The 24,552-nt window shown below is 38.1% G+C and overlaps 1 protein-coding gene across 1 annotated transcript in view; it reads left to right on the top strand.

Moving 5' to 3' along the window:
• The window catches only part of MYO3B (myosin IIIB), a 214,168-nt gene that overhangs the window by 73,033 nt on the left and 116,583 nt on the right, over positions 1-24,552 (top strand). The window contains 2 exon segments of the mRNA XM_074873256.1: positions 6,740-6,805; positions 19,952-20,107. Of these exon segments, the coding sequence (XP_074729357.1) occupies positions 6,740-6,805; positions 19,952-20,107 (222 nt within the window).

Genomic DNA, 24,552 nt, shown 5'->3' with positions numbered 1-24,552 from the left:
GCTGGGCAGTGCCTTCAGGCAGGTGGCCTCCTCAGGCCTCTTAAAATGGCTGATGTACAGTGAAAGTTTGAAACACATACAAGTCAGGACTTGCCCTTAGATATTTATCTGTGGGATTTTCACTTTCAGATTTTAACACGTATATTACTTTCCCATACAATTCTACAAATGTGCAGTGTAATTACAGTATTTTAACATTCCAGCTACAGAAGTGTAGTGTCTAGACAACACCATATGTATTTCAGTCAGGCACAGAAGTATTACTGTCCCATTTTTATTTCTTTGGCAACTGACATTCTCCTGCTTTGCAAATTCACAGAGCAATGGTTTTAATAGAAAAGCAAAATACTACATTGCAGTAAAGATGTGAACTGGTTATAAATAAAAATCTCTACTATTACTTCCTCTGTTTCAATTGCTGTTAATTTGCTAGTGCCTCTTCAGCTCTCTGAAACTTTTGTGAGTAAATGAGATGACAAAGCATAATTATAATTTAATTATGCTAAATATTTGTTTTGAAGCTTGACCACTGGAATGCGAAGCTGTATGTTTTCACCTCCATCCAAAAGTATTTCTGAAATAAAATACTTGTTTCTGTCTCAGTGAGGCCAGAAACTGAAACTGGAAACTGAAGAGTAAATGACAGAAATAAATGATGCCTTGTCAAGTCCTGAAAAAGGCTAATGAAACCTTGCAGCTGCCAAATCTGACTGAAATCAGTGGCCTGTGAATTGCAATGTTCAACAGAGAAAGTCAAAGATAATCCAGATGTTCCCAAGCAGAACACTTAGCAATACTTTTTCATCCATTTTCTTTCTGTCTGTATGAAGTAAAAAATTCTATAATTGAGATTTGGTGTAGTACATTTTTTGAAGGTTATTATTTGACCTTCAAAATAATTTAATGTGCTTAGCACGTTATTTCTGTCTGTACTCATTACTTTAAAGGTGACTTAATTTATCAGATATATCATTTTGAAACACAGGATTGTTCATGTGAAGGAGGTTTCTTAGAAGGTTTCTTTTGACAGCCTCTTTATAGTCTTCTTGAAGCGCTTTTCTTTTGGCAATGCATAAAGTGAATCTTGAAAATCAAAAGGAGATTTGTGCATAATTCTGGAACTGACTACCTTTTACCATTTATTTTTGCTCATTATTATGCTGGCTGATGAAATATTCTAAGCTGGAGACTTGTGAATAAATCTTGATTTAAGTGTGTTTTAAAGAGGTAGTTAAAATTTTGCTCATTTGTGGATTTGTATTTGTTTTGCAGCTGAGCCCATATCTCACCGTTAATCTGTTAAGTATTGGCAGCAAAATAAATAAATAGTCATGTAAAATCACAAGCAAAAGGGGGAAAATGTGTGTTTATGTGTTACAGGATACATAGCCATCATTCTCTTCTGAGAAAGAGCGAACACAGATAACCCAATTTTTATTTTATTAGATCAGGACCCTTAAAAACCTTAAAAAGTGGATTGGTACCCTCGACCCTTTCATGTAATTAGGATCCTACAGTCTATTAGTTATAGTTGTCTGTTTAACTTTCAACTCAATATAAATTTATCATATGCTGTTGGATCCCGTCCAGACTTCTGTAACTGTGTATGGCCTATGGAGAATAAAGAGCATCCATTCCAGTAAAGAGGGAAATATCAGATAACTCTGTAATTAAAAGATAGTAAAATATTTAAACAAGAATGATATTTTTGTTTCAGCAATGAGGTGGTAATGTCTTGTGTTCTGCTTCCTCTTAACTGATTCTTTTCCCTCAGCAGATTTTGATTGTGGTTTAAAGCAGCATATCCTTGTTAGAATTAAGACACTTACATATTGTTTGAATAGATATATGCCTTTGGTATTCTAGAAGATAAGAAATTGAAGATGTATGTTAGTTTTGAACTAGATATTTACACAAGAAAAACATCCTTTCAGAGAAAAGGGAGGGGGAATGGAAAAGGAGAAACTATTTAGAAGTGCATCAGTTGCTAGTGAGAAGGTGTCTGGAGAGTGAATTTGGCAGGAGCATACTCCCCCTTCCCCTCAAAGCTTCTCCTAGGATGTACTGTACCCGTTGTTCTCAGAATAAGGGTAATTTTGCTGGTGCTCCCTAACTGTGTAGTTAGAGTGCTATGATCTGACTGCTTCCTTGCCTGAGAAAGTTTATGTAACTGTGCTGGGCACTAAGAAGATAAAAATTATGTGAGGAGCTACCACCTTTCCCAGCTGTCTTATATGCTGTGATTTGGTACATACAGTCTCAACAGACGGTTCATGCCTTGTAGGCTGGATAGGGATGGGAATGCCTTGCTCATAGATCTGGTTAAGAAAGACTTAAGGGAGATTGGTGCCCAGTATGGTCAAGACTTGCACAGTTCTAGGCACATTGAGGAAAGGGTGTTCAATTACTTTTGAAGCCCCCTAGATCAACTCAGTGGGTAGACAATTGCTTTACACCTGGAGCCATTTTGCCATCCCATGCTTCTGACATTGCTTCCAGTTTTATTGTAGATCATGTATTCTTTCTGATCTTCTGGTCTCTTGAGGCAATGCGCAGCTGTGGTTCCAACTATGGAAGCTTCATGCAACAGCATTCACATTGATGACAGCTTTCCACTGATCTAAAAAGCAACTTCAAAGGCCTGCCTCCATATACACAGAGGATTTTGTGTTGATTTTCTGCTCCTGCAGGCACCTAAACTCTGACAGTTTCTATCTTAACCTTACAAAGTTGAATATAGTACTCTGCTTCCTGCCAAGTGGACTTTGGTGAAATATATTACTGGAAGTCAGCCAAGCTTGGGTAGCCTTTAGTAGGAGACAGATGAAAGGGAGAGTGTTTAGGATCTGAATTTTTCATTCAGATCAGTGGAAACCTCTTATTGATTTGAATGGGCCACAAACTGAGTGCATTACAAAATCCTCTGAGCCCTGTCAAGAATTGCCTGGTTATTTTTGGAGGATTAACCAAGGTGGGGATGCTCTGGAGTGGCAGGACTTCATATTTGTCTGAGAATTTATCAGCTGTTAATTAATGCCAATTACCTATTTTAATAGAAACCATTGGTTTTACGTAACCTTTTTTAGCAAAATTTCGTTAGTATGCTTGGTTGACTTTGTGCTTTCTCTATGGTTGTTTCATTTAGTTTTTTGAAATATGCATGAATGGTTTAATGTCATGTAAAAACTGTCTATGTATAAACCTAGGCAACTGTCAACAGAACTGTTGTCTCTTCAGTCTGCTAGAAAAACAATTCACAACATGCATGTATAAGGCTGTGATTGCCAGAGCCTGTTCATGGTGGCAGGTGTTGGATGTTCATCTGCTAATTTCTCATTAGAAACAATGTGGTAGGCTGCTGACGCAATTTGGTCATTGGAGGCCCTGTCTTGATTTCTGTTTATAAAATGTATGGCTATGTTTACTGAAATAGTTTAAAAAATAGTAGATGCGGTTTTAATTTTTTAAAATTTGTCATAGAAGTATTTTGAGATGAAAATATTTGTTTTCTCATTGCCAACAAATATCTATTATCTGGGGTCTGTAATTAGGCTCACAGTTTAAAGAAAGGACGAGTGGTGCTCGCTGAGCTGCATCATTGGCCTTATTGTGGTAAAATGACCAATGTTGTTTTACCAGCTGTGACTTTGGAGGCAGGCTGAATGACAGGGAACACATAAAGCTCAACAGATTAATATATTTCCAGCACATAACTGTGTGTGTCATTCAGAATTCAGCAGCAGTTCTTGCTTGATAAGTTTGCTAATGTCTTCATGTTCTAAGGAACGTTGTGCTCCTGTATGGGTGTCTTGTACAGGCTCAATCCTGCAGTCCTCACTGAAGCAAAACTCTCAGTGAAAAACAGCATCAGTATGACCATGGAGAGCACTGAATACAAGGGTAGAAAAACTCCTCACGAGCAATGCATCTGCCTAAGGAAATAGAGCATGTAGTTCTGTGACTAATTATGAATTACAGAAAGAACTAAAGGAAAGAAGACACAAAATCGAGAAATAAATAGTTGATTACTCATCTTGCATCAAAAGAGGACAGTTTCAAGACAAGCCCAGTTATACCCACTTTTTGCAATAATATTCTTATCTACTTCTCAGAATTTCCATTGCTTACAGTAGAAAATAAGATTATATTGTCCTTCAGATTCTTATATATGTGGCAAGGGTAATTGAAAGGTTGCATATGCAGAGCATTCTAATTTTACATGACAAGAGTAGAATAAGTTATGTCAGCAAGTTAACAAGAGGTAGCTTTTTTCTATGAATGTGTTCAGAGTACTGCAGAAACAGCCAGATGTTGGTGAGTAGTGATCCTGGCTGATGCAAATATACAAAAGTCATAGAAAAGTCATGTGTTGGATTTAATGTAGTCTGGAATTGCAAACAGCCCTAGTTTGATCTTGGAGCTGAAGTGGTAAGACAAGTATTGCTTCTCTGTGGTTTAGCATCTGATATGTATGTGAGTTGTTTTACCTTTTCTCTTTAATGTGATTATGAATTGCAGGATATGAATTGCAGATGTCTTAATGGATTATTAATTTCAAACTGCAAAAGACTTAGTGTGCTCACAAAAAATGCTTAAAGTGAGTTACCCTTGCATATGTGTTTTTGTGTTACTGTAGAACTTGAGTTTGAGTCCTTATTGCAGCAATCCACAGTTGGAGGTACTATGGAAGCAATAGTGTTTTCTGCTGTCACCATGAAACAGTTTGTGGTGTCTTAGGCAAAGCAAAGATAGGAAGCTGGCACTCTTAGGCCCTTTTCTGGAAATCATTTATGGACACGATGCCAGAAAAGGGTGAGCTGATTTTGTACTTTGTAGTTAAGTAACATCTTCCATCAAGGGGAACCAATGTACTTTATAGATGCTGATGAGTTAGTTTTGTCTATCACCTCATTGTAATAGATGGAATACCTGAAGCATCAGTTTAGTGACTTAAGTACAGAGGACCACTAGTTCTATGTTTTTACTACAAAGGCACTAAGAATAATATAGTATCTTCTGTCAACAAATACAAAGTATCAAGCTCAAGAAAACATCTGCAGAGTTAGATTCCTTGGTTGTGTTGATTTGGTATGTGGCATGCTTAGCCATCTCTAAGAAGGTAGCTTTCAGTGAGAGCTTAGTATCTTAGTAATTTGTTGGACAAAACATGTTCTGAGTGGTTAAAAACATGACTTTCTCCATTAATCATTAACCCACAAATGACTAAATGTACTTCCTGGATGACATCTGCTCTGCTGGTCTGTTCTTCCATGATGAAATCTCACCTGTTTCCATCATAACACCTGCAACTAATACAAGTATCTCTGTGTCTTTTTTTTCAAGGAGTTCCTTGTGAGATTATTAATAGAGCCTCCAAACCATATGATTTTTGTAAGCAGTGTTGTTACCACCATGGAAAGACTTTAAGAACAGTGTGAAGAGAAAAAACAAAACTACATATTTCATGAATAGTAACTGAGCTTTTGAAAAAACAAATTACTTTGCAGTGAAACTCAAAACTTCACAGCAAATACTCAGTATAGAGTGCTGGTATTATTCTAAAAAGAAATACACTGTACTTCACAATACAATAAAAGTTGATCTTAACAGAATCCAAATTGTCAGATAGAGCACCATTCCTGCAAAGTAAAGACTAAAAACATATACTAACCCCAGCTGTCTGTCCCTTGAAGCTGTTAGCAGAGTTCATGCATGTGTGATGTGTGGACTGATAATCATTTTCATTGTAGAGAAAGAGGTTCTTAAGAATGTGGCTTCAGTATAAATGAGGTGATTCATGATATAATCCGGAATATTAGTAAGTGTTCTGTTGTAGAAAAAATCTTTTTTTTCTCCCAGCTCAGTAATATGTGACCCTTTGCATTCAGCCCTCAAATGCAGTAAAAGACAAATTATTAAGGCTTCATAAAATACAAGTTTAATCTTAAAAAGTTAAATAGACTTCAGTACCTATCAAATCTTAAATTACAGAAGAAACCTCTGGAAGATAGCATAGTATATAGTACAATATGTGATTTGTGAACACTTCGTGCTATAAGTTTGTACACTTAAATTTGAGCCACTTAAAAATTGGTCCACTTAATAGGACCTATAGGCCTTGCTCTATATGTTTATGTAATTTAACTGTAACAGTACAATCAGAAAGGAAAGTAATTATATGCCAATTAACATGGAACCCATCAGAATTTAAAAGATTATTCTTATGGAAGGCCATCTTACTATGTAATATAAAAATAGTCTGCTAAATGTCACTTTAACAATAAGATCTATTTGTAATAGTTTTAGAGTTTACAGTGTCATCCAAACTGAATACAGATTGAAATCGAGACTGAAAATCCTACAGATTGTTGGCAGTGATCTGGGGTAAAGGGCTAAAGTGGTGTGATGGCTAGGTTAATATTCCAGTGTCAGTCAACCCTTTCTGAGTCAGGCTGAATTGAAAGGGAAATGTTGGGAAGCACACTGTGAGCTATGCTGACTACCAGCTTCAAAGGTATTGACATAAAAGGAGAAGGACATGAAAAGAAAACTGTCAGTGAACAAGCAGCAGCAAGAAAAACCCGACAGGCATCTGAAGAGGACACATAGACAATTTGAGCATTACTTTCTTGATCATCAGTGTCTCCCTAGTGGAACCAGTAACATCTTTGTTGACTATCTGTGAGATAATTCCAGTAAACATTAACATTTTAAACCCCAAAACTTTGTATTTTTTCAGGAATCCTCCTCCTACTTTGCTACATCCTGAAAAATGGTGCAGAGGATTCAACCATTTCATTTCACAGTGAGTTTTATTTTCTTTTAAAAACAGCTAATTCAGCAAGGCCTACATGTGTCAATCTGAAAGCAGAATTTGTTGATGGAGTTGTTGCTTTTGCAGGTCTTTAACTTCAGTTTTCTTTTCATAGACTCTAGACCATGCTTCACTTTTAAAAAGCTATACAGCACAGTTTGATCTTCTCATGTAATTTACTTTACATCTTCTCTGAATGGACCTGGGACAGGTTTATAAATATGCCTGATTTCTTTGATGGTTTTGCAGTGAAATTTTGTGTCAAGGAGAAAAAAGGGTTAGTGAAAATGACTACTGGTCAATTTAAAGTAAGAATTGGAAAGACAAGGAAGAAAATAGTTGCCTTTTTTCACTCTACTAATATTCAGTAGGTTGTATACCCAATATATGTAATTGACCACCAGTTGTACCAAGAGTGTAATATATTACCTAGATGGTACCAACTTTCTGGATGCAGCTGTCACTGAACTAAAATACGCTTTTGCTTTACTTTCTGCGTTTTACGGTGAAACTAAGAAATCACAATTTAGTAGTTGCTAGCATTATATTCAAAAATCTTACAGCAACTTTTATGAGTGATTTGTAGGGTTCTTCAGGACTTCATTGTGACCTATTACAGCCTAAACTGTGTAACATAGGGAATAATATTATCAAACCCTTGGGAAGTTTACACTGATCAAATAACCAAATACTTTGAACACCGCTCCTCAGTATTGACTTTTCAAGATAGATTTGAAAATATGCACATCTGCATTTTGAATCTGTTCTGTATCTAGTTACTTGTGGAGGAATACAATATCCCTACCTGATACCTTTTTCAGTCAGTTATGTAGTAGTGTCTTCCCATTTTTAGAAGTTAAAAATAGAAAGACTAATGCAAATTTTATTAATAATCCCTGAAAAATATTCTTATTTACTATGCTGATCAAACAGGAAGGTGAGGTACACTGTAATGGTTGGCCTACAGAGGAAGGCCATTACTATCATTACTGCAGTGTAACTCAGAATCTCTTTCAGTGTAGGTAGTAGAGTACATTCCTCTAGAGCAGATTGACCCAAGTTCTGTTTCTCCATAATGCATGTACTTGTTTACACAGCAGTGTATATCGTGATCTGTGGTGGAATCGATGTTATTACAACAGTCACTGAGTGGTGGATTAATTCCGTTCTGTTAGAGAGAAACATTGCTTTTACAGTATTTATGGACTGTTGTCTGTATTCTGGGGGACTCTAGCACTGGTGGGTTATGTTCCACTTGTGCTTTAGAGAGTCAGTGCACCTGGTAAATAAGATTACATTCCTTTCTCAGAATCATTGTACATTAACCTTCAGCATTGTTATACAGATTTTTCTTTTTTGGTATTTTCCTTTTTAGAAGCCCCTACTGAGCTTGATAACAATATAAAAAATGAAGTTTCTTAACATTTGTTCAGTGCTTTAGTTCAGCATGCACTGTTCATAAAAAAAGTCAGATGTTAGTACTTTATGGCTATACTAGTTTTTAATCTTGTCCTTTGGGTTTTTGATATCTTCAAACTGTATATTTTAATCACATTGATTTTTAATTACTTCCTCTCACCAGCAACATCTGCAGGTTCTCAAACCTTGCTTTTCATTTTTACAGTGTTATGCACAATGAAGTAAGGAAGTATGCTCACGTGCAGTCTCAACATGGAGAGATGCAACAATTGTAATAAATATGCTGGTTCTATAGCTACCTTCAAGAGAACACTGAAATGGAGTTCTCTGTGATGTTCCTTCATTCTCGGGCATGTGTTAGTAAAGTTGTTATGATGCAGAAGTTACAAGCAGTTTTTATGGAGGCTTGGATTTACATTAGTGGATTTTCTAGAAAAAATTAAATAATGTAACACTGTATCATAGAACTGCAACCCTTTTAGGTGTTACTGATAATTGGCTCATTTATATGTGTTAGTTAAGCCTTTGTTGATGCCCACCTTGTGACAGCTTAGTTAAGATAAATTAAAAGCAGTGATTTTATAAATTCCATACTGCCTTTTATCCATATGTTAGGACCTTGCCTGATGTTTCTGTCACCATTGTGATGAGTGGCTAGCTTTTGAATAATTTCATTATCTACCTCCTTCCTGATGGCTAACATCATTTGCATAACAAGCTTATCTGGTTCAAGTTGTGGGCCAGACCTGTGTACTGACAAAAACCAAGCATGCAGCTTTGGCTAAGCATACTTTTTACTTCAGTTCTGTTTACACAATAATTCTATTTATGCCAAGATTGCCAAAACTGGTCATTATAGCTTTTTTCACCCCACATTCTCATCCCTTGAAATGCCACTGGCTCAAGAGGCATTTTTGTTGAAGTGTTCTCTCCTGTATTATAGTCATTTACAACATGCTTGAGCTGGAAGTTTCAGTGTACTTTTGTAGGTAACTCTTTGAACTGTTAAAATAGTAATCATATATTTTTCAGAAACGACGTCTGTATTTTTAACTATGATTCTACTGCCCCGAGAGATATGATTTTGCAGCAGTGTTTTAAAGTCAGATGCATTATTTACAAAATCTGAATGGAGAGAAGGTCAAGATAGTTCTTAGCTTGGTGAATTTATGTTTCTATTCTCAGCATTGTTGGCCTTGATTTGAGATAAAGACTGTAATCTGGTTTCCTCATAAGGATTTTTACAATGAGATAGCTAATCTGAGTTAGATGTTTGGTTTTAAAAAATTATGGACAAAATACAATTTCAGCCAAGTCATCTCTAGCAGCAGTCTAATTTTGTATTTGGTATCTACTGAGATACACGCAGCACATACATCCTTGAAAAGGTTAGTAAAAGTCTATGTATGCCTGTTTATCTGTACTACTGTAATTGTCCATGAAGAACTTGGCTGCTCCACTCATAACGTGAGAAATAATTAATTGTTTATTTTATCTACATATTAATAGGGTTTACCATTCCTATAAGGCCATGTAAACCACCACATCAGTTGTTGGAGGATTGGCTCCTAAAAATAATATACTTTTTTCTGTGTTTATTTCTATGTTGAAATAAAATACCAGTTTTAAATAGTTCACTCTATTCATTGACCATGAATGTTTGTGAATATTTTGATAGCTACAGCATTGATGACATTGCTCTCAAGATAGCAATTTGTGCCCACCACCATTTTAGACATAGTGCTTCAGAATTTGTTCATGAAATAGTAGAGGATATATGTTAAAATGAATTAAAAAACCTTATTCACTAAAATTATCTCACATGCTGCAAATAAATTTCTTGGCAGTTTAAACCTTGACTGATCTCTAGGGGTAGATAGAAGAGTTAACATGTTCTTGGAGCAGAAGGATACAATAACCTTTATTTACATTACATCACAAAATGGTAATTTTAATTAAAATGAGCAATGGTATCTCCAGGGACAGACATTCTCCTTTTAAATTTATTTAACCAATGATTAGCTATTATGGTTCTTTGAATTAATTAGTCATTCTTGCACTGGAGGGAATTAAAGAATTAAGAAATTCAGGAAGTACTAAAGTCAAAATGTGAAGTTACAGAATTTGTGGTCACATTTATCATCAGAATGTAACTTCTATTTTAGCAATGACATTGCAAATACAATACAAATGCAATTTTTAGTCTTGATAAACTCAATTTTTGGTACTCAGTTTAAACACAGACTTGCAAGCTGAATTTCATATTGATGAGTCTACATTCAGAGTTATTCAATTAATAGATCATTTAGATTAATGCTCCATGTAGGTTTAACTTTTCTGAATGCAGATCATTTTTTTTCACAATCTAAGCAATTGTTTAGTGACATTCTGTGCATATTACATAAAGAATATTTTATTGTTTCTGTCACTGAGATCATGATATGCGTTTGACATAACTCATTAATTTCACAGCATCTAAGAAGACAAAGAGGTTTGCAAATGTCAAAAAGATACAGATTGCAATGTGTAAGGTTACCACCAAATCTGTAAGTTTTCATATTTTATTCATTGATGTAGACTCTGAGAATCTGTCTACAGATGAACTTGAAATACTGAATTGTAGTACCTGACAAAAGATCTCCACCACTTTTGAGTATTGCATGATTTTTATACAGATGAATGGGCATTTATAATGGATACAGTTATCTTCAGCTTTCTAATCAGCAGTTGTAAAAAAACTGCAATTTTAGGTAGAGGTGGGAAACTCCCATGCAGGTTTGAAGTCCTGACCCCATAAAGAATCATGGTAGATTTTACAAATGTCGTAGTATCAAGATCTTTCACTCAGTAAAGCATTCTGTTGAGTTCCTTACCATTAGTAATAAGCACTCATTCTTCCCTTGGTTCCCATTGGCTTGCTGTTCTCAGTTGTAAACACTAACATTGGTAAGTATTGTGTAGTGAGAAATATATGTATCCATGGTGGAGTGACAAGTCTATTTGACAAGCATTGGCAATTCTAGGAATAGTATGCTGCATAGAAGATTATAGTGTCAGAGAGAACATGTGAGCATCATTGTCTGATGAGAGTGTTTCCTTACTCCATTCTTCAAGCTCCTATTGTCATTAAGTGCTAGTATTTCAATTTCTCAAGTAGTCTCTGCCTGTTTCTCTTTCACTGGGATGCTTTTAAAGCTTAATTCAAAGTTTAGATGCTTCTGGAGCTCTAAGGTTATCACTATTTATTGGAAGAAAAGCCTATTGTAATAGCTAATGTTTGCTATGTCTCAGCTTTACTTGAAAGGAAATGTAAAGGCAGGATGTTACCACCTGTTACTACATGGTTTTGACTTCCATAATATTTAGTAAAAGTAAAGACTAAGCATGGCAGAAGACTGAGGACGGTAAGAGAGAAGTGGTAGACATGAACACTAAGATGCAGGGTGGGAAGGAAGGAAGATAGCAGGAGCAAAGAGAAGTGAAATATGTCTGTGCTGATCATGTAGTAGTTTGTTTTTAGGTGTGTATTTATTCCTTCCAATTAAATTATTCTACTTCTTAAAGGATGTGTTCTAGATGATCCAGGTTTGTTTGGAATACATTTTTGATGGTATGAAAGGCAGAAGTATGGAAATAGGAAAGCAGTAAAAATTGGGGTTGCAAAAAATATAAAATAAATAGTGATCCACCATTTCTGCCTGATAATAGTACCTTTGCATTGGACTGATGAAGCAACAGTAGAATAGTAATGCCTTATTCCTGTCAGTAGATTTTTAAGTCATCTGTATTTGTAGAATAGAGACAAGAGTTGAATTCCTTCTTTTACAACTGAAGAAACTTGAGATGAAGGGCATCTTGCTCAAAGTCACTCAGAGCTGGGAATGAAGCAGTCCAGCATACTTTTAGATAAAGGAAATCTCCACGAAGCACTGATGCACTTGCTGTCCTCTTATGGGCCATGGGGTATAGATCAGGTCTGGCACACCATAATGGGAAGAATGTTGTAACTGCCTGTGGACTCCCAACTAGTAGAACTAACCTGATCCCATCTGCCCAGGTGTTTGTGAATTAGTTCAAATGAAGACATCATAGCATGGCTGGATTTGGGGTTTCACAGCAGAGGGCATCAGGCAGTCCGCTTAATGGTGTATAAGCGAGAAACTTTTCCTAGCTGCTCTGTGATTATGGCACAATGGATCTACAGTTGCCTTTTTAGTGGCAGTCATTATTTTCTGGAAGATAGGAAAGAACACACCAAACTCCAAAGGAGAGAAAAAGAATTATGTCCTTAACTACCTTTCCAGCTATGACATAAGATGTATAAGAAATAAACTGTCAGTATCAGACTATGCTTTCCTTATCTCCTACACTCTCTATGCTCCAACTGCCTCAAATCAACTGCATGCTGTAGTGTCAAAGGGGGATGGATACCTAAGGGAGAATGTTTTGTACAAATGCAAAACATACTGTTTCTAATAAAATCTTCAATTGTAAAAGGTTCTGAAGGCCCTTTGTGTTCCTGAGTCTTCAAGGACAGGCCAAAGAGATAGAGCAGGCCCATTCCTGATAAAAGGCTAGAAACCCCCCATTTTCAAATAAATAAATGTGTTTAATATGTATTTTGAGATGCTCCCTGGAATTGTTCTGACTGAATTTCTGTTTTCTCTGGTAAAATTTTAAGGGTTTCAACATGAACAAAGTCAGACCCATTCTAAGAGCTGCAAGAGGTGCCACTCTATAGAGTTTCCATTGTTCTCTGAACCATGTATATGAGCTAGAATAAATTGTTGTGTCTACTCAGCCCAAAGCAGGCTGGGAAACTTGTAATTTTTGGAGCTTTAGAAGAGGTAAAGCTATTTACTACACCTAATTTTACAATTTCAGTGTGAGTGAACCTTTGTTAGGTTTCAGATGTGTGCTCTAAATTACACTATGTGATGCTTGATGTTAAAAATTAAACTGAAAGAAGATTTATTAAGAAAACGGGTGCTGGTGACATTTCAGTGTTAGAATATTTCTCTTATTGTTAGGGAAGATCAGTAATTTACAGCATTTGCTAACAAAAGGCAGATCAATAAAGATATAAATGTGTTCTGACCGTGAGAATTTATGTTAGGCATGTGATGATTAAGTACTTTGTCATAAATTCAGTCTTTCATCCTGATATCTGATTGTAGCAGAAGGAACAGTAAAGCCCTTGTTATTTATCATGGAATGCTGATTCAAGACAGGAGACCTATTTAACCTATATACATATCCTTAGTGCTCAGCATTGGCTTTTCCAAAGGGGCAGCTATATATAGTTTGAAGATAAGGTTATTTGTATCCTGTATGTCCTGTTGAATTAGGACTGAAAACAGAAATGCTCTTGGCAAAGCTGTCACAGATTTTTAGTTCATTTTTGCAAACAAGTGATCTGTAGCAGTGAGGGATGGGCACGCCTGGGAATAGAAGGCAGGGAAGCTTCAGGGAAGCAGACCCATCCCTGCATCATTATTTCAAACATAATACATGAAATGTCTTTCTTCTCCACCTCTCTGCTGCATGTGACTGTCCAGTGTCTTGACACAACAACATGTACTACAAAGGTAGGAAGAACAGTCAGAGTGAGGGATAGGAACAGAGCATTTTAACCAGTTAAAAACAATCTCAGAGACTGTTATTTTTCCTTCCTTAACTGGAAATTTTCTGACCTAAAGTACCTGGCCTAGATGATCTTGCTTGTCAGTGTCTGTCCTTACATTTCTCTAAGCAGGGGGGTCAACCCAGTTGGGGTCATGCTCTTGGTTTCATTAATCTTCCACCATGAAACAAGCTTCTGATGAAAGTAGCTGGGAAAGTATGAGGAAGAAAAAATAAGAATCTCAAAAGCTAGAGACCTCCTTCTCCCTGCTTAGGGAGAGGATCAAGAGAATATGACCTTACTCTTTCTCCTCTCCCTCTGGGAAATCTCCATTCTAGATCCCCAGCTGAGCCGTCTCTACTTTTGGGGGCAACCTGGTAACTGTTTTTTTCTGGGTTTGGGAGAAGAGGATCTCAGCACTTCAGGATGACCTGAAGTCCTGTTCAAGACCCTGGAAAGCTCTTCTGTCCCATTAGGAAAGTCCTGGCAAGATTCCTCACTGCTAGGCAGCAGGTACTTGTGCAAGCAGTGAAGTATTTGGAGGGCAAGGGAGAGCAGTGTAGAGCTGTGCAAGAAGGAAATAATGGGGAGAGCACCCTGATGAGCCGGGGAGCGGCAGAGAGAGAGAGGGACCAGAGGAGTGGCAATGAGGACTTCCGTTGAACAGGTCAGAGACTTTATATCTCTCTTGCCCAGAGGCTGTGGTGTGGATTCCCCAACTCTATTAGAGTTTGATATACAGTCATCATTTCTTCCAAATAATAACCTATGCTTCTTCTGTGCTTGTAGATGATAAACAATGACTAGATGTCTGGTTGGATATTTGGTTTATGAGTCAAAATAAGTTCCAGCAATTCACTGCCAGCAGATGAGAAATCACCAGAAATTGCAGCATTCATAAAATGTAATAATTGAAGAAAACAAAATACTGGAGATAAATCATAATGTAACTAAGCTATAAGGGTTGGAGCTGCTTGATTTCTTTATTTTTAAAGAAAGTACTTGTGGACAAATAGATCATAATAGATCTGATGAAAGAGAATTTCTGAAAAAAATGACTGCTACTGCTCTACTTAGGCTTGGCTGCAGTAGTGAATGACGTTAGTAATTGTTTTCTATTTCTGAACACACAGGAGACTTAGACCGCCATTGCAGTTCTTGTGAAATCTATTTCTTTCCATTTATTCATTAGTAAATATTAGCCTTTGAATGCTGATAAATATCTTTGCTTTTCAGTCATCTGATTCACTATGTACAAAATGGCAGCTTACATTGTTGAGATATAGCAATTCCAACAATGCTATCGTCCAAGTGCAAGCAGCCAGTGAATTTTTAGAGACTGCCTCAGACGGGCCTGCGTGTATGGGAGTCTGCTCTTATCCCCTGCTAATAAATGCTTTATCTTTGCCTGTAATTGTGGCAGAATGGAAATGGTGCTTAGGAGCCTGGCTGTGAGATTGCAGCAAATGGCTGCAACCTATGTTTAATGTAGTGACACTAATGAATTCTGAGAATTAATTTTCAGCTAAGAAAGCATGATGGAAGATACTAGAATTTCAAATTAGGTAATGGATTGACTTTCATCAAGGCAAACATGTACAATGTTTGTTTCCTTTTCAATCTCTTACTTAGCCTTCCCATTATTTTAGATCCAAAAAATAACAGACCAAATATGATCATATTTTCATCATACCTTATATGAAACCTATCTTGGAGTAGATTTGCTAGTCAATTTTCTCAGTGCAAGTCAGTCTCACCACTTTTTTAAAAAAATATTTTCCATGGGCCAAACAAATTGGCTTGATTTGCAGGTGCAGCACATTCGTTGGTTTTATATGTAATTGCAGCATGGTTGATGTTTGACTGTGCCTAAGCTAACTGTCCAAATTGGTCTTAAATGAATGCTCAGATGAGCACCTGAAGATATTTTAGTTTTCTCCTTTCCTCAGTGATTCTCCTTTCACTGATATGACTTCTTAATATTGTTTTTTTACTTGCACAACGCACACTGATTTCTGTTGGCTGCATTGAATAAGAATATTTTCTGATAAGTGACATTATAAAAATAGTTTTGTTACTGTACTCTTCCTCTTTAAAATGTTAATCTTACTGGATTTTTCTGTATTACTTCCTGATTTCTTTTTTTCTGGCCTTCACATGAAATACATCTCCTGGCTGAATGTACTGGCAACTTTGGACCCAGGCACCCATATAATTAACTTTTTCATACATTATTGTTCTATTTCAGGGTACAGGTCAGTGGAAAACACTGTGATAATGCTCACCTTCACGCAGGCTTTAGCATAGTAAGAGGTGATATTCTATATTAAATTATTTTTTTCTGAAGAGCAGTATAGTGTCAATACTGCTTCCGGTGTAGATGATACCTTGCTGAACATCTACAGTGACACTGGCAGTCTGATGCATCCATTTTCACTAGCACATATGTGGTGGTGGCCCAAGAATTGTTATTTTACAGGTAGTGTTGACTTAGTGTTGACTAAGAACAGTAGCAGCACCCATTTAATGTGGCACTAAAAGCAACACAGCTGAAACAGTGTGTAGAAGCAAAGCATGTAAATATGCCTCAGAATATTAATAGGTCTTGTCTACATAGAGAGAAATTAGGACAAAGGAATATGCACCAAGAGGAGAAACATAAGGACTATCTTTTCAGTGTCACGTGACAGCTCTCCATCCTGCACTCCATCACAGCAGGCCTGCTGATACACCAAATTGGCACTGAATATCTGAGTATGCACTGAGCCCACAGTACCTACTGTGACTAAGCTGCAAGCTGGTTACTGGCACTTGAAACATAATAAGGAGTAATTTCTAGAAGTGATTATGTCAACACTTCTGCTGTTTCAGAGCAGAAGGAGAGTGTATATGCCGTCACACTGCAATTCCCTATGGCCTGCCTGGTCTTTCTGCTGCTGTGTTCCTAATGTGCTAGGAACTTGCCATTTAACTTGATGGATTAAACCAGCTTCAGTGGAGATGTACATTCTCCTGTCAGTCTCTTCCCTGAACTGGAGTAGAAGTGCTCACACAAGAAGTTACAGATGTGGATTTAAGCAGCTGTCCCTCACCCTTGCACAGCTGTTAGTTACTAGCTCTCTGCTTTGTTGTGGCATCTCACTAACCATCTGAAAGTGCTCTGTTCTTCTGATATAGGCACAAACTTGGCACCATAGTAGGTGTGCTCTGTCTGAGCTTGGAACAGAGACTTTGATCACAGAATCATGTGGATGTGTCTTGTGTCATTAAGAAATTCATTAGAGAATGAAGGCTGCATATAGATGAAACTATATATAAACTTTGATAGTTGCATAGCGGAAGAGTAGCACACATGCAAGGTGAATAGTCAGCAGGGGATTGGCAGGAGTATACAACAGAAGCAAAGGTTATCCTAAAGTAGTCTTCAAGACCATCTCCCTGACAGAACTTACCTATGCTTACTAAAACACACCTGCCTGACCTAAACAGCTAGCATTTCAGGCACATAATAGAGAAGTTAAGAACTTTTTTCCCTAAGATGTGTTCCTTCCATCTCTTGGACATTTGGATGTTTCACCTAGGGGCCATCTATATTGAAAAATTTCTCTTGCAACTTCTGAATCTTGTTCACAGAGTGTCCTTGGAGTGCATTGTTCCAGAGCTCAGAGTAGAATTCATATTAACAACTACATACCACCAGGTAAAAGATTTGTATGTTCTTCACACTTTTGGTAAACATGAGATATTCTCTCTGGAACTGTGTAATTTCTTGAAAAGAATCCATTTAAACTCTAATGTTGTTATTATCTGAAAAGTAACTGCCGTGACATTAGGGCCTGTTGCGGTAGGATGGGGTAATGGTTTTAAACTAAAAGAGGATAGATGCAGACTAGATATAAGGAAGAAATCTTTACAATAAGGGTGGTGAAACACTGGAACAGGTTGCCCAGAGAGGTGGTAGATGCCCCATCCCTGGAAATGTTCAAGACAAGGTTGGACAGGGCTCTGAGCAACCTGGTCTAGTGGAAGATGTCCCTGCTCATTGTAGGGGGGGTGGACTAGGTGACCTTTAGAGGTCCCTTCCAACCCAAACTATTCTGATTCTATTATTCTATAACATAGCTTCACTTCGATTCAGTTATATTACTGAAAAATTCCTGATGTAGTCAAATTTAACAAGAAAATTTATATATTAACACTATGGCATAAATATTATAAATGTGTAATTATTGTTAGAATGGTAAAAATCACATGAGTGCATGAGCTTTTCAGACTGAAATCTACACTTCAGATACTTGCCATTAATCTGTGGTTTTGTATACTGCATAGCTTTTGTTGTTTTGGGGTTTTTTTCCTCTTCCTTCCTGATTAATGTTATCTTTCTTTTCAAATGCTTTTTTCTTTTTTCTCAGGAAACATATAAATTTAACCAGGATTGGCATGGACCATGTTGTCTGTGTGGATGTATTGACTTTTAAAAACCATGGATCACAAAGGAAAAGCTTGGAGGGGGGTGTTGTCAGAACCTGTTGAAGGCTAATGATGGATCTCTTCGGGGGGGGGAATGACTGGTATTTATAGTCTTGCGCTCAGAGGGATGAAGATAAAGCAGGTTCTGTTACTTCAGTCTTTCTATCAGGAACCTACAGTTCTAGCCTATAGAAAAATTCACCAAAATAGTTATAAAACTGGTAGCACATTTTACAGACTGTCCTTTCTGGACTAGATGTACCAAGAAGTTGGGAAAATGGTTTTCAGGAACCTGAAGTATTAAAGTTATGTTCAAAGATATTTCAGGATCATTTTAAGACCAGACTTTAGGCTTCAGAAAAGTCTTTGAGGTGAGGCTAAACTTTAATCATTTGCTAATGTGTTTGGTAGTATTTGAAATCAATCAATGTGTATGGTTTTTTTTAATATAGTTTAAATTTTGCAAATTGTTATTCATACTGCTAGAATATAAATTATTCTAAAAGGTGTTAAAGTTTCATTGAACTTTTGGCTAAAAAGATAAACTTTATTTGTGATACTTGGCCCTGCTAAGGAAGTACTTTAGGTATATCACTTAATATCAGCAAATATGAGATGTAATTGTAAAGCATGCATCTCATCAAATAAACTCATCTTGGGCTGTAATTTGCTGAAATGATAGGTGCTAGAAGGGAGGTATATACTGAATTGCAGTATTTCTTTTTCACATTCTCAAATAATGTCAATATTATTTGAGTAGAATACTTTACAGAATACTTTAATATAAAGACTTAGAGAGTACTTTAAAGCAGTCTAATCCTGTTAGATCATTCTTCTGTTTGGACTGTATTATTTCAGCTTTACAGAAAATAAATCAACTGTAGTGATGGCTTCCTCAATTTTAAACCTCGATTATATAAATTAGCATGATACTTTATGTTCATTTAATAGGATGTATCTCTTTACTCATTACTAGATCACCTGTTCCTATCACAGACAGAACTTTGGTACCCTGGCTAGCATTTAATTCTGACTCATTTATTTCTCTTCCAGTCTGAATTACCTAGGTTTGCAGAATTTTCTATGATTCTTATGCTAACACTTATCATTGCAACACAGAAGATCTACCTGAAACATTCATTTTAAAAACAAAACAAAGCTCTGTATCAAATCGTTCTGACTAGTGTATCACAGGTTTCACTTGTGGTTTTTAATAGGCTATATCCTACAGTTCTTAGTCAAATTCTCATCAGAGAATAGGTAGAAAATTAAAGTGAATTAATTATTGTCTATTCATCTTAGGCTATGTTTAATGCATATTAACTGTACAGCACTTACAAGATGCGATGCCATTTTTTCATATTAAGCTAGTTACAGTTAAAAAGAGAGATTAAATAAGCTCAAATTCATAGCTTTTATGCTAGTATACTTTTAAGATGAATTCATTTAGACAAGTATTTTATGCCAGATTTATTCCAATGTAGAGGAAGAGACTTGATGCATACTGAGGAACTCAATTTTGTGGGAAAAGAAACTACTGTACAATAACAGTCACAGTAAGCCAACTCAAATCATACTGTAATGAGATATCATCATTGCCTGAGACCACTATTTCTCTGTCACAGGTGTCTTATCAAGGATTTTGAAAAGCGTCCTTCAGTCACCCATCTTTTGGAGCATCCATTTATTAAACAAGTACATGGTAAAGATATGTCTCTGCAAAAGCAGCTGGCTGAGCTAATCCAAGAACAGCAGCAACTAGGCTCCATAGCCAAAACAAGGTACTGTACAACATACATGCTGCAGCCCTCCTTCCCCACCCTAATCATAGAAGCACAAGTTGAAACTTTGAATGCACAGACATGTACTGTTTCAAATGATTGTATTAATGCATTGACTAGCAGTATTATTAGCAATAAGTGCTGCATGCCATGTGAATGCAAGAGATATGTTTTCCCATTGACAGTTTTTAAAGCTAATTTGATCAGCCATAATGCAACCTTCTCCTTAGCCTTCTTTCTCCCACTGAACTCTGTTCTATATGTATTCACTTTTGGCTCAGTCAGAGATGCTAATTATTCCAGAATGTTCTGGTTTGTGGAAATACATATTGGCATGATGAAAAATTATGTCATATTTTGGTAGCAGATCTTTAAAAATACAACTGTGAACAATGAAGTGACTGCTAGAAAAGGTTAAGAACAGAACACTTTAAAGTTTGCTGTTTGATTAGATGCTATTAGTAAGACAGCTATTCAGTACTTAAAGTAATTGTTTTGTTTGTTTAATAGTATCTGCGATTTTTCATTCAGCCTAGTAATTAATTTTAAAATGTGCTTAAAAAAGCAATGAATTATCAGCAGCAGTGGAATTTTTTACTGTTGAGGCTGATTGTAAATATGTCTTAATTTAGTTGTTGTCCAGAGGGTGGCAGAATTTCACTGTTTCAAAAGAGAATTAAATGCAAATGAACACACCTTCCCAAGATCAGCAATCATTCTGTAATATGAAATTTGTCTAGAGTGATATCAGCTCTGTCCCATTGTTATAAACAAGCGCCTACTAATTTTGATGAAGAAAATGAAATGTCATGATTCATAAGTCATTAACATGTATATACTTATATGCCATAAGACTGTACCTAAAATCTAAAAGCCCAACAAAAATGTGCATGTTAAAATAAAGGAATAGCTGTAAGTACAGTTTCAAGGTAAAGTTGACTTCTGTGGGGCTTTTTTTTTCCTATTTTTTGGAAAAGTATACCAGGAACTGCTTACTGTGGGTGAGGGAGCTATGCCAGCGTTACAGTAGAAGTGTCTAGCCTCCTAAGCAGACCTCCCCCATATAACACCTCACAGATCAGATTGCCTACAGCTATGGGTTGGCTGGCCTGAAAGGTATCAAAGTTTTCCCAGCTGTTGACCAAATAGAAGATAGAGACAGAGTGAAATGATCCCTGTGCTGAGAGGAGCTCTGAAATGGATTCCTCATGGTATTCCAACACATTCTTCTGGGATCTATCTCTATAATGTGGAGTGAGAAGGAATCAAGACCAAGACAGCATTTCTTTCCTCAAGCCTTTACATATATTAACTGGGAGTGCTGTGACAGACAAGCTTCTGTACCTTATACTTGACTGGAATGTAGGAAGGATTTTGCTTCCCAGCGCCGCCATTATGAATCAGTGCGCACCTAAGGGAGTTTAACTCCTTGTCAATCCTGTCACCACCTAACCCATCTTAAATATTTTGTTTGCCAAGGGTGATTATTGGCAACTAGTGTGCAGTAGCACTTGCAAATTGCAGTGGTGAAGTGGACTCTATCGCAAGGGGTTTAGTCCTAATCTTATCCTCCCTACCACTCTAAGTTCTATTATTGTCCCTGATGCCCCCAAATTTACTTGGCCAACTAGTCCCAGGTTCCCTGTCCCAGGTCGTTATCTGACCCATCTTTCCCATCAGTCTTCATTCACTGTTCTCTCTTTGTCCTTAAGGCTTTGTTCTCCTGTTAGTCAGCTTCTTGTGTCTTCTTCCTCTACCACTCTATTAGCTTCTGTTTCTAATCTTCACCTTCTTCAGCAAGTCCTATTCCTGGTTCTATTTTTCCAGCCATTTCTCTGTTCTTGGTGTTCCTCCTCACCTGATAATGTAGCTCACAGCCCTCTTGTGCTTTCTCATCACTGAATTCACCTTTCCCAGGTCTGTTATAGTTTCTCTTCTACCCTTAAAGCTCTACTCTTAGCAGACTTTTTGCATCCATCTTGTTCTTTCCTGGACTCTTGGTTTGCCTTTAGCCATGCTTGTGAATTAGGTAGCTTCTTCCTCTGCTAGTGAACGATAGGAGGGGAGACATGATCAGGTTGCTGGAGAAATAGTCATCTTTACCCTCTTTGAACCCAGTGGGCCTAACTGCTATTAAAGAATGTGTTTCTGATTGTTGTGGCATTATATAATGATATCCTGTGTGGTGTAGTCAACATGGTGGAGGGAAGGGATGCCATCCAGAGGAACCTTGACAGTCTTGAGAGGTGGGCCTTGCAAATATCACGAAGTTCAACAAGGCAAAGTGCAAGGTCCTGCACATGGGTTGAGGCAATCCCATGCACAAATACAGGCTGGGCAGTGAATGGATTGAGAGCAGCCCTGCGGAGAAGGACTTCGGGAGTACTAGTGGATGGAAAGCTGAATATGAGCCAGCAATGTGCACTTGCAGCCCAGAAAGCCAACTGTATCCTGAGCTGCATCAAGAGAAGTGTGGCCAGCAGGTCAAGGGAGGGGATTCTCTTCCTCTGCTCTGCTCTCATGAGACCTGTGGTGGGTTGACTTTGGTGAGGTGCCAGGTGCCCATAAAGCTGCTCTATCACTCCCTCTCCTCAACTGGGCAGGGGAGAGAAACTATAATGAAAGTCTTGTGGGTGGAAATAAAGGACAGGGAAAGATCATTCACCAACTAACATGGGCAAAACAGACTCAACTTGGGTAAAGTAACTTAATTTATTGCCAATCAAATCAGAGTAGAGTAATGAGAAATAAATCTTAAAACACCTTCCTCCCACCCCTCCCTTCTTCCTGGGCTCAACTTCACTCCTGCATTCTCTATGTCCTCCCCTCCAGCAGTGCAGGGGGATGCGGCTTGTGGTCAGTTCATCATACATTGTTGTTGCTGCTCCTTCCTCTGCAGGGGGAGGACTCCTCATAGTCTTCCCTGCTCCAGCATGGGGGTCCCTCCCACAGGAGACAGTTCTCCACAAACTTCTCCAACATGAGTGCTTCCCATAGGCTGCAGTTCTTCATGAACTGCTTCAGCATGGGTCCTTCCCACAGGGTGTAGTCCTTCAGGAACAGACTGCTCCAGCGTGGGTCCCCCACAGGATCACAAGTCCTGCCAGCAAACCTGCTTCAGCATGGGCTCCTCTCTCCACTGGTCCACAGGTCCTGCCAGGAGCCTGCTCCAGCACAGGCTTCCCCCGGGGTCACAGCCTTCTTCAGGCACATCCCCCTGTGCCAGTGTGGGGTGCTCCACAGCCCACAGGTGGATCTCTGCTCCACTGTGGAGCTCCATGGGCTGCAGGTGCACAGCCTGCCTCACCATGGTGTGCACCACGGGCTGCAGGGGAATCTCTGCTCCAGCACCTGGAGCGCCTTCTCCCCTTCCTTCTTTACTGACCTTGGTGTCTGCAAAGTTGTTTCTCTCACATATTCTCACTCCTTTCTCCAACTGCAATTGCTCTCCCATAGTTTTTTTTTTTCCTTTCTTAAATATGTTATCACAGAGGTGTTACCACCACCACTGATTGGCTTGGCCTTGGCCAGCGGCGGGTCCATCTTGGAGCTGGGTGGCATCGATTCATTTGGACATAGGGGAAGCTTCTACAAGCTTCTCACGGAAGCCACCCCTGTAGCCCCCCTGCTACCAAAACCTTGTCATGCAAACCCAATACAAGGACGCCACCTGGAGTACTGTGTTGAGCTCTGGGGCACCCAAAGTAAGAAGGATATAGACCTGCTTGAGCCAGTCCAGAGCAGGGCCACAAAGATGATCAGGCAGCTGGAGCACCTCCCTTATGAGAATAGGCTGAGAGAGTTGGGGTTGTTCAGCCTGGAGAAGAGAAGGCTCTGGGGAGACCTTGGAGCAGCCTTCTAGTACTTAAAGGGGGCTACAGGAAAGATGGGGAGGGACTCTTCATCAGGGGGTGTAGTGATGGGATGAAGGGTAATGGTTTTAAACTAAAAGAGGGTAGATTTAGATGAGATATAAGGAGTAAATTTTTCACTGTGAGGGTGGTGAGGCACTGGACAGACTGTCCAGAGAAGCTGTGGCTGCCCCCTCCCTGGCAGTGTTCCAGGCCAGGTTGGACGGGGCTTTGAGCAACCTGGTCTAGTGGAAGGTGTCCCTGCCCATGGCAGGGGGTTGGAACTAGATGATCTTGAAGGTCCCTTCCAACCCAAACCATTCTATGATTTTATGATCCTTACTTGTTCTTTGAAGCACCAGCCCCCTGATCAGGGCTGAGAGCATGCTCAGTGAGGACAAAAATTCAGTGATCATTTACCATTGAAATCTACCAACATACTGTTCAGAATGGTGAAGTGCTGATTTTCCAAAGATTTGAAACTTGGTCAAATTGGTACGAACTTTAATGAGGTTGCAAAAGCATATCCCTGTAAAATATCAAGTCTGTGTTAATACTGGGCTACAAACATAAGATTATTACAAGAGAACCAAC

Source organism: Strix uralensis, chromosome 6 (assembly GCF_047716275.1).
Source record: "Strix uralensis isolate ZFMK-TIS-50842 chromosome 6, bStrUra1, whole genome shotgun sequence".
Taxonomy (NCBI): domain Eukaryota; kingdom Metazoa; phylum Chordata; class Aves; order Strigiformes; family Strigidae; genus Strix; species Strix uralensis.
Note: the sequence above shows the minus strand (reverse complement) of the source record. Positions and strands in the feature narration are given on the sequence as shown.